Source organism: Oncorhynchus masou, chromosome 23 (assembly GCF_036934945.1).
Source record: "Oncorhynchus masou masou isolate Uvic2021 chromosome 23, UVic_Omas_1.1, whole genome shotgun sequence".
Classification (NCBI taxonomy): Eukaryota; Metazoa; Chordata; class Actinopteri; order Salmoniformes; family Salmonidae; genus Oncorhynchus; species Oncorhynchus masou.
The window spans coordinates 16,510,112-16,520,670 of NC_088234.1; the positions used below are offsets into that span (position 1 = coordinate 16,510,112).

General features: G+C 41.5%; 1 protein-coding gene across 1 annotated transcript; it reads left to right on the forward strand.

The window, feature by feature from the left end:
- The first annotated feature begins 758 nt into the window (after nt 1-758).
- On the forward strand, nt 759-7,910 carry LOC135510443 (uncharacterized). The gene is made up of 5 exons (XM_064931362.1): nt 759-979; nt 1,121-1,417; nt 3,048-3,305; nt 3,523-3,680; nt 6,739-7,910. The coding sequence occupies exons 1-5, from the start codon at nt 931-933 to the stop codon at nt 7,153-7,155; spliced, it is 1,179 nt and encodes a 392-aa protein (XP_064787434.1). The 5' UTR covers nt 759-930; the 3' UTR covers nt 7,156-7,910.
- Nucleotides 7,911-10,559: the final 2,649 nt, after the last annotated feature.

The window sequence follows — 10,559 nt, forward strand, 5'->3', positions numbered from 1 at the left end:
TACTGAAACAACTCTTCTCGGTAGAGAACTTGTCAACAGGAACCAAGCTGGTTTTGAACTGCGGCCTCGTTGTTACAATAATACATATCGTTCTGATAAGAACTGTACTTCTCATTGTCAGATGATCCCAAAAGAGGAACTAAGGAACCAAATGCATCTCAATATGCAAATAAGTTTTCTCAGATGCATATACGATAATATATAGCCTGGATGCCAGTCTGTTTGTGCTAATATGCCACTCTTGTACTTCGTGTCATATGACAAATATAAGGGGTGGAATGTTAGCACAAAAAAGTTTTGGATTAATGAAATGGCCACCAGACTATTTACATTGACCCCCCCCCTCCATTTGTTATGTACACTGCTGCTACTCGCTGTTTACTATATATGCAGTCACTTTACTACATGTACAAATTGCCGCACACTAACTCGGTACCGGTATCCCCTGTATATAGCCTCGTTATTGTTATTTATTGTGTTAATTTTTATTATTTTTTTCTTTAGTTTATTTGGTAAACATTTTCTTAACTGTTCTTGAACTGCACTGCTGTTTAAGGGCTTGTAAGTAAGCATTTCACGGTAAGGTCTAGACTTGGTGTATTCGGCGCATGTGCCAAAGTTTGATTTGATTTCAGACTAACGGAGACCATGCTGTTCCAGATAATAACAGAACATTGCACACATCTGTTCATGCAAAAGTATGTAGGGTAGATCATCTATTTATATAACTTGGGACATACTGTTGAAAGCCCCATAGTTTCTTTCTAGAGTGGTAAAGGTGACGTGAGAGTCATACGCATGTGGGGGAAGTTGTGGGGTGTTTTTTCTCACCGTTGCGGGGAACTGCAACAGGTGTTAAATACTAGAGGGTTTAATTAAATATCACTTTGACAGAAGCCAAGAAGTCAGGCTTTTGATCTCTCAAACATTATGGATATTCTGGGTTCACTACTAATCATTTTGCTGGGTACCATCACAGGTACAGAATTCTACTCTATGATTTTTAAAATAATATGAATTATATTATGTGTAGGTATAAAGTACAGTATATCCAATTATTGGTATACCAAATAAATAAATAAACTTTCAAAATGTGATTCTGCTGTTCCTCTGTCTTTAGGGACCAGGGCAGATGTCCATCCAATTGACAAATATGGGTTGAAGGGCGGTGCGGTGTGTTTGACAGTTAGAGAAAATCCTCCTCAAGAGATGGCGATGAAATGGATGACTGATAGCAATGTAATAGCTATGAGGGAAGAAGTCTCTCCTCGATACAAGGAGAGGGTCGATTATAACTCCACAGACCACTCTCTTTGTCTCAGGAAACTGGAACAAACAGATACTGGAATCTACATTGCATATAATGTTGAGATATGGAAAGAGACACAAATGGTCAAATACAATTTGATGGTCCAAGGTAAGTTTTGTCAAGGCTTTTTTACATTCCACTCATTAGCTACGTTTCCATAAATGTGTCCTTTAATTTTGGTGGTCAACATTTAGAAAGTTCGCATATAAAATAGACAATTGCCTGCTACCAGTGGTGTAAAGTACTTAAGTAAAACTACTTTAAAGTACAAGTTAATATTTACTATTTACATTTTTTATAATTTTTACTTCACTAAATTCCTGAAGAAAATAATTTACTTTTTACTCCATATATTTTCCCTGACCCCCAAAAGCATTCGTTACATTTTGAATGCTTAGCATGACAAGAAAATTGTCACACACTCATCAAGAGAACATCACTGGCCATCCCTACTGCCTCTGATCTGGCGGACTCACTAAACACACAGGTTTCGTTTGTAAATTATGTCTGAGTGTTGGCGTGTGTCCCTGGCTAAAATGGTGCTGTCTGGTTTGCTTAATATAAGGAATATGGAATAATTAATACTTTTACTTTGTACTTAAGAATATTTTAGCAATTAGATTGACTTTTGATACTTATTTAAAACCAAATACCTTTAGACTTTTACTCAAGTAGGATTTTACTGCGTGACTTTTACCTGAGTAATTTTCTATGAAGGTATTTTTACTTTTACTCAAGTAAGACAATTGGGTACTTTTCCCACCACTGCCTGCTACCGTGCATTTTCATTGAACTGTCGATGACATCACACCTGAACAAATATAAATTCTACGCAAAAACCTAGTGGGGAATAACAATGAAGTGGCTGCTGTGTTTCCAATATCCATTGAGACAAATTGCGCATGAATACATTGGCGACAGCCTGTATTCCCTACCACCTATCTGTTTCATGTCTCAGGTAGCCTGCAAAAGCCAGCATGGATAGAATGCAAGAATTTACTCATATTTGTCATATTCTAATAATTATCATGTGCCAACGTATCTCCACGGTCCGTGCCATGGTGAAACTTACACTCCTGTAGATCTGAAATAATGTAGTGGTTAAACTTGCATCCAACCAACCAGGAAAGCAAGGTTAAGCAATTCAGGCATTCTTCAAAGTCAAGACAATCCTTTTCCTGCAAAGAAACATTATTTTATAGTTTAAAAGCAAGCAGTAGACATTTAGAATGAAATGTTATGTGACGACTGTATTACATAACAGGCTGAATCACAACCGGCGGTGATTGGGAGTCCCAGGCGGCGCACAATTGGCCTAGAGTCTTTCGGGTTTGGCCGGTGTAGGCCGTCATTGTAAATAATAATTTGTTCTTAAACTGACTTGCCTAGTTAAATAAAGATCACATAAACACATACTAATGACATCACTTGCCCGCTTGCCTTCAAAATTATTCGGCCATGATGATTTATATGAAAACACCGTTTCCGTCATCATTTGTTGCAAAAAATAAAAAATAAATATCCATCCCTTTCGAAAGGATACAATTTATGTCGATCTTTAGAATGTTTATCTCGTAGTTCCCTTTCCATTACACATGTGGCAATGTTTTTCTATTGCTTTTGTCGAATAAACCTGAATCAATGCAAGCATGCCTACTGTCACCTGCTTGGTTTGATGAATGATCTTTTAGGACATCTTGACATTTTTGTAAACCCCTGATATTATCACTTATTTTAGAAGCTGTTTCCATACCAGTCATGGAGGTGGTGTCGCTCTCCAACTATAGTGATGGAATGTGTGACGTCACAGTGAACTGTTCAGTTACAGGTGTGTGGGTGTTGTCTGTCTGTGATGGAGGTCAGTGCACACTGTCACAGCAGTCTCTTTCACACACCAGAGTCAACATCATCATCTCCAATGACAACGGGACTATCCAGTGCACTGGCAAAAATAACTTCAGTGCAGAGACCAACTCACAACGCATGGAGGACATATGTAAGTCTAATTTACTAGCTTCCACCTTCTGTGCATACGATTGTACATTTGTTTATCAAGAACGTTTTAATATCATTGCAGTAATTATAATTATATTACAGCTATATTATTTCCCATAAAAAACAGAATGACAAAATGTGTGTGTGTGTGTGTGTGTGTGTGTGTGTGTGTGTGTGTGTGTGTGTGTGTGTGTGTGTGTGTATATGTAACCTCTCAGGTAATGGTGAGAAGAAGGGGAGAGCTTCAACATTACCAGTTGGGACCATTATGGGCAGTGTTACTGCTCTTGTCTTCTTTGTTGGTGTGTTATTTGGTGTAGGATACATCATATTAACCAGAAGACGGCAATCCCCTAAAGATCAGCAGTCAATGCAGGTACCTGCTCTGTCAATCATGTTTAACCTCCTAAAGTCGATGTCTATATCCCATCAAAACCCGTATGTTTAAGCTAGATATATCTGGGGCGTATTCATTACGCAGTAGCAAACCCAATGAAACAGCAGGCATCTACCTGAATTTGTCCAACAGAAACGTTTTCTGTTTGGCTAATGATTACACCCCTGCGACTCAATCCACAACATCTGCCGATGTCGGCCTTCCACAGCTGCGGTGGAAGGTGGCAGAGCTACAGCAGTGTTTGTCAGAGCTGGACACAACCTAAAAATTGGTCTTCTCATGAAAGCGTCCAAAAAGTTTGAGCTACACACTACTATCACCCCTCTGGAAAGATCACTGTCAAGAACACGATGGTGTTCTTCGGATTGCTCTAAGACCCCAACAAGCCTCAAAAGACTCATATAAAGGTAGCCCAGTACCAATTTTAAAAAATCTATGGAAATATTTTTGTGCCCTTAAAAAAGTGGAGTACATTTTTTTATCTCTCAGATCTGTTTTGCCATGTATGAATGTGTTATTCAACGTGTTTCTGAGGGCTAATAGCAGTAACACCAAATTTCATCAAATATTTTTTTAGATAATTTTTGGATACATAAAGGGGTCCTAAAATTCAAAATGTAATTGCTAAATGATCCATGGTGTGACCATCTTAAAACAATTCAATATGTCAACTTAGTAGAAACCCTGGCCCTTAGGGGACTTGTGAGAATGCTACAGTCTTTGTGGCGCAGCAGAAAGATCAGCAAATCCCAAAACCAGAGGTTGTGAGATTAAATCCCAGATGGGGTCATATTGAAAAGTCAGTATTAAGTAATCATGTCAAACATAATCATATTTTTGTTAAACTTTGAGCAGTTGTTTTGGGCCCTGTTCAGATTTTCTGAGGATAGCTACAGCTCATGTCTTTTTGGAAGTGGAACTCAAATCTTACTGCTGGCCTTGTCCAAAGAATCACACCACCCCGCCACCATCCAAAAAACAAACTCGATAACTTTAAAGGCCTGGTTGCTTGGATCATTTTAAGATGTCTCCCAATTCCTCGAAGAAATAAACATAAAAAATGGTACATGTCAGTTTAATTTGGGCCTGCTGTATCTGTAGGCTCTGCAGTAGTCACATCGTCATCAGAATCACACATTTCTTACCTTTCTAACAGTACTAAGCGTGCATAGGAGTTATAGTTTTTTAAACTGAAATGTAGTTTATTAGGGTAGTATACAATATTATGTGATTTAGAAAATGCCACCAGAGAGCGTCAGAGTTTAAGAGACAAGATTTTTACACTATTTTAGCTGAATAGCGTACTACTTAAAACCACATGCCGTTTAATTACTTCCCTTATGAAAATAAATCATGAAATTTGAGCTGATACTGATATTTTCACATGTGAAAACAAGAGACACATGGGAGGTCAGTTCACATGTGAAACCCTGTAACACCACCTTTTCATGTTAACAGCTCACATGAATGACATGGTATCAGCTCACATGAATTGCAGATTCACATGTGGAATTTGCAGTTTCACATGTAAAACACGTATACATGTGAAAAACGTTCAAATGTTATCAGGTGTAGTTAAAAAAAAATCTTGCATCCCCATGTTTTTATATGTATAGTTTCATGTTATCACATGTTGCTTTTACATGTTGTCACATGTTATCACATTAACTTCACATTCGATCACGTGAAATTCATGTGGTTTTTACTTAAGGGTAGAATACAGCATATACATGTAGAGTGGGTTAAAACAGTATGTAAACATAATTAAATTGACCTAATTACTATTTGCATAGGGCAGCAGTCTCTAAGGTGCAGGGTAGAGTACCGGGTGGTAGCCGGCTAGTGACAGTGTCTAAGGTTCAGGGCAGGGTACCTGGCGTAGGCCGGCTAGTGATGACTGTTTAACAGTCTGATGGCCTGGAGATAGAAGCTGTTTTTCAGTCTATGGAGCCCAGCATTGATGCACCTGTACTGTCTCTGCCTTCGAGATGGTAGCTGGGTGAACAGGCCGTGACTAGGTTGCTGAGGTCTTTGACCTTCTTGGTCTTCCTGTTACTCCAGGTGCTGTGGTTTGCGTGAGGTTCAGTTTCCGTACCAGGAGGTGATGCAGCCCTACAGAATGCTTGCGATGGTGCATTTGCATCAGTCCACAATCAGCGGCTTCGTTTTGTTGACGTTGTGTGAGAAGTTATTTTCCTGACACCACTCCGCCAGGGATTTCACCTCTTCCCTGTAGGCTGTCTCGTCATTGTTGGTAATCAGGCCTGTTGTGTCATCAGCAAACCTTGATGATTGAGTTGGAGATGTTCGTAGCCACGCAGTCATGGGTGAACAGGGAGTACAGGAGTGGGCTGAGTGCACACCCCTGTGGGGCCCCCGTAATGAGGATCAGCGTGGCGTATGTGTTGTTGCTTACCTTCACCACTTGGGGTTGGCCCGTCAGGAAGTCTAGGACACATTTGCACAGGGAGGGGTTCAGGCCCAGGGCCCTGAGCTTAGTGTTGAGCTTGGAGGGCACTATTGTGTTGAATGCTGAGCTGTAGTCGATAAACAGCATCCTCACATAGGTTTTCATTTTGTCCAGGTGGGAATAGGCAGTGTGCAGTGCTATGGCAATTGCATCATCTGTGGACCTGTTGGGGTGGTATGCACATTATAGTGTGTCTCGAGTGTCGGGTAAGGTGGAGGTGATATAATCCTCAACTAGCCCCTCAAAGCACTTCATAATGAGTGTTACGGGGCGATAGTCATTTAGTTGTTACCTTTGCTTTCTTGCGTACACGAACAATGGTGGACAACTTGAAGCAAGTGGGGACAACAGACTAGGAAAGGGAGAGATGTAATATGTCCGTAAACACTCCAGCCAGCTGGTCTGCACATGCTCTGAGGACTCGGCTTGGGATGCCATCTGAGCCGGCAGCCTTGCAAGGGTCTTACTCAGGTCGGCCAGAGATATCAGGAGCACTCAATTCTGGTGAGCGGTCAGGGCCACATCAGCGACTCTGTGTTGTCTCTTACATTTCTCTTCTTCTAACAGGTCGTTATTACAGAAGTTGACAACACAGTGGCCGCTATACCAGGAAGGCCAGAACTACCAAACACCCCTGGTTCTGAGGTGACATCTATCTACGTCACTGCAGGCAGACCAGGAGCAGTACCAGCATCAGCAATAGAAGAACACCACCCAGTGGACAAAGAGTACACTTTACCAGAAGAAAGTACAGAACCACCGGCAGAGGCACTCTACAGCACTGTGCAGCAACCAGCGGTAGAAGAGCGCCACCTAGTGGACAAAGTGGGCTGTCCAAAAAGACTGAGGCCAGGACCACATAGCCCTTCTGATGCAGATCCTACATCAATCTACATCACAGCCAGCTATAGCCCAGCGCCACCCAGTGGACAAATGGACAAATATGGGAATAATGTCAACAAACCAGACAAACTACCTTACTAAACTACCACTCCATTCCCCTGATGTTACATTGACTAAGACTTGACCCATAGACTTAGATACTGAAAAAAAACACAGGGAAGTTACAAAGAGAATTTAGATAACTTATTTTGTTATATTGTTTATGTCTAATTTTAATCATATTTAAATTGGCAATCTGTGATTGCTACATCGACTTTGGAGACTTTTAAATGAATTATATATAACTATTGATTAATATAATTTTTAATTATATTTAAATTGGCAATCTGTGATTGCTACATTGACTTTGGAGACATTTAAATTAATTATATATAACTATTGATTAATATAACTTATGCTTGTTTAAACTCCATTGTTTGTAAACAATGTAATTCTAAACAGACACTGTATAGCTTCAAAACATAGTTACAAATATAATTTTGATGTCGTGAATGGTCAGTCCATAGCATCCATAGCCTCATCTATGAATTTAAGTGGTTACATTTCTCCAGCCCCATCGCTAAGCTGTTAACCTCAAAAAGGTGGCAGCATGACAGTATTCTTAGTATTTGAACTGTAGATGTCCTCTTTAATGATACATCGTTTTGCATAATGTGTTATTTTCTGTATTTGAAAATGATAAAACATGTTGATGAATACAACAGCACTTTACATGCTTTAAAATAAATGTTATATAAAAAACAGTTGGTTTTAAAATGCGGGGGCCCCTTCAATCAACTAATTGATGTATTGATTGGGCTTTCAATCAATAAAACAAGCAATCAACAGCCAATCAATCAACCAACCATCTGAGTATGTCATTATTTTTCCATAATTATTTTTCTAATACATACTCTATATCTAATTGTTCATATTCAGAGATCACATTTACAAATATAACTATAAAAGGTATCCATCTATCCTTTTCAGTAGCTGTCACATCCAGCTAGTTATGGGAAGGAACTACAGAGGTATGGCAGTCAATTATGGCTAAATGCGAAAGAATTTGTCCTGTGGACACAATCTGAAATATCGGAGTGGCTGTGGTTCCAGATTTTCTGGATCTTGATTTGCCGTGGCTAAGATAGAGATTTCCAATTGCTAACTTTTTTTATGTAGCTGCTTTTTTTACTCCGCTGCCTACGTAGCTGCTGCCCACTCCGCTGCCTACGTAGCTGCTGCCCACTCCGCTGCCTACGTTGCCCACTTCGCTGTCTACGTAGCTGCTGCCCACTCCGCTGCCTACGTAGCTGCTTCCCACTCCGCTGCCTACGTAGCTGCTGCCCACTCTGCTGCCTACGTAGCTGCTGCCAACTCCGCTGTCTACGTAGCTTCTGCCCACTCCGCTGCCTACGTTGCCCACTCCGCTGCCTACGTTGCCCACTCCGCTGCCTATGTTGCCCACTCCGCTGCCTATGTAGCCCACTCCACTGCCTATGTTGCCCACTCCGCTGCCTATGTTGCCCACTCCGCTGCCTATGCTGCCCACTCCGCTGCCTACGTAGCTGCTGCCCACTCTGTTGCCTACGTAGCTGCTGCCCACTTCGCTGCCTACGTAGCTGCTGCCCACTCCGCTGTCTACGTAACTTCTGCCCACTCCGCTGTCTACGTAACTTCTGCCCACTCCGCTGCCTATGTTGCCCACTCCGCTGCCTATGTTGCCCACTCCGCTGCCTACGTAGCTGCTGCCCACTCCGCTGCCAACGTAGCTGCTGCCCACTCCTCTGCCTACGTAGCTGCTGCCCACTCCTCTGCCTACGTAGCTGCTGCCCACTCCGCTGCCTACGTAGCTGTTGCCCACTCCGCTGTCTACGTAGCTGCTGCCCACTCCGCTGTCTACGTAGCTTCTGCCCACTCCGCTGCCTATGTTGCCCACTCCGCTGCCTACGTTGCCCACTCCGCTGCCTACGTTGCCCACTCCGCTGCCTATGTTGCCCACTCCGCTGCCTACGTTGCCCACTCCGCTGCCTACGTAGCTGCTGCCCACTCCGCTGCCTACGTAGCTGCTGCCCACTCCGCTGTCTACGTAGCTGCTGCCCACTCCGCTGTCTACGTAGCTTCTGCCCACTCCGTGTAGCCATAGAGATTGATAGAGAACTCATGTGCCCAAAAGGCCGTTTTAGCATGGTCAGAGCCTTTGAGGGCTTTCACCCTTTTGAAGTAGTCAGCTGGCTGGGACTTCTATGGGTTAAAACAGACAGAATGCTGTAACCTTCATAATGGCATTGAATATTTATTCAAATTGACACGTTTATTATTTATTTCAGCTGTTCAGGAATATGAGGCATAGGCTACGTCAATATGGTTCTGAAGAGGGTGAATGATATAACACATTCGCAGAACGTCATCCGGATGCTTAGCTTTAAGAGGTTTTCAAAAACCTCCGTATTCGCATCCACAGCCCTCAAATATAGCTCGGAGGCTACTCTGCGTTAACATTCAAATCATACATCCTGGACACAGAATAAAACCTATTCCTGCACTATTAAAACTTCTTAGAGATAGGGGGCGCTCTTTTAATTTTTGGATAAAAAACGTTCCCGTTTTAAACAAGATATTTTGTCACGAAAAGATGCTCGACTATGCATGTAATTGACAGCTTTGGAAAGAAAACACTCTGACGTTTCCAAAACTGCAAAGATATTATCTGTGAGTGCCCCAGAACTAATGCTACAGGCGAAACCAAGATGAAATTTCATACAGGAAATGGTCCAGATTTTGAATGCGATGTGTTCCAATGTCTCCTTATATGGCTGTGAATGCGCAAGGAATGACCCTGCACTTTCTGTCGTTTCCCCAAGGTGTCTGCAGCATTGTGATGTATTTGTAGGCATATCATTGGAAGATTGACCATAAGAGACTACATTTACCAGGTGTCCGCCCGGTTTCCTCCTCCAAAATTATTGCGTAATCTCCAGCTCCATGCGCGTTTGCATTTGCTTCAGAGGAGAAAGCCAACTGCCATGGATAGATATGTGAAAAACACTTTGAGGATTGATTCTAAACAACGTTTGCCATGTTTCTGTTGATAGTATGGAGTTAATTTGGGAAAAAGTTTGAGTTGTAATGACTTAATTTTTGTTTTTTTTGTTTACCCAAACGTGATGAACAAAACGGAGCGATTTGTCCTACACAAATAATCTTCTTTGAAAAACTGAACATTTGCTATCTAACTGAGAGTCTCCTCATTGAAAACATCTGAAGTTCTTCAAAGGTAAATGATTTTATTTGAATGCTTTTCTTGTTTTTGTGAAAATGTTGCCGGCTGAATTCTAGGCTTATAGCTATGCTAGCTATCAATACTCTTACACAAATGCTTGTTTAACTATAGCTCAATAGCATATTTTGAAAATCTGAGATGACAGTGTTGCTAACAAAAGCTAAGCTTGAGAGCAAATATATTTATTTCATTTCATTTGCGATTTTCATGAATAGTTAATGTTGCG

Bases quoted from the DNA above. Each gene is read 5' to 3' on its own strand.
- LOC135510443 (XM_064931362.1), top strand. From the start codon at position 931: ATGGATATTCTGGGTTCACTACTAATCATTTTGCTGGGTACCATCACA. The intron at 1,418-3,047 runs GTAAGTTTTGTC...CACTTATTTTAG, and splicing joins ATACAATTTGATGGTCCAAG to AAGCTGTTTCCATACCAGTC. The intron at 3,306-3,522 runs GTAAGTCTAATT...GTAACCTCTCAG, and splicing joins ACAACGCATGGAGGACATAT to GTAATGGTGAGAAGAAGGGG.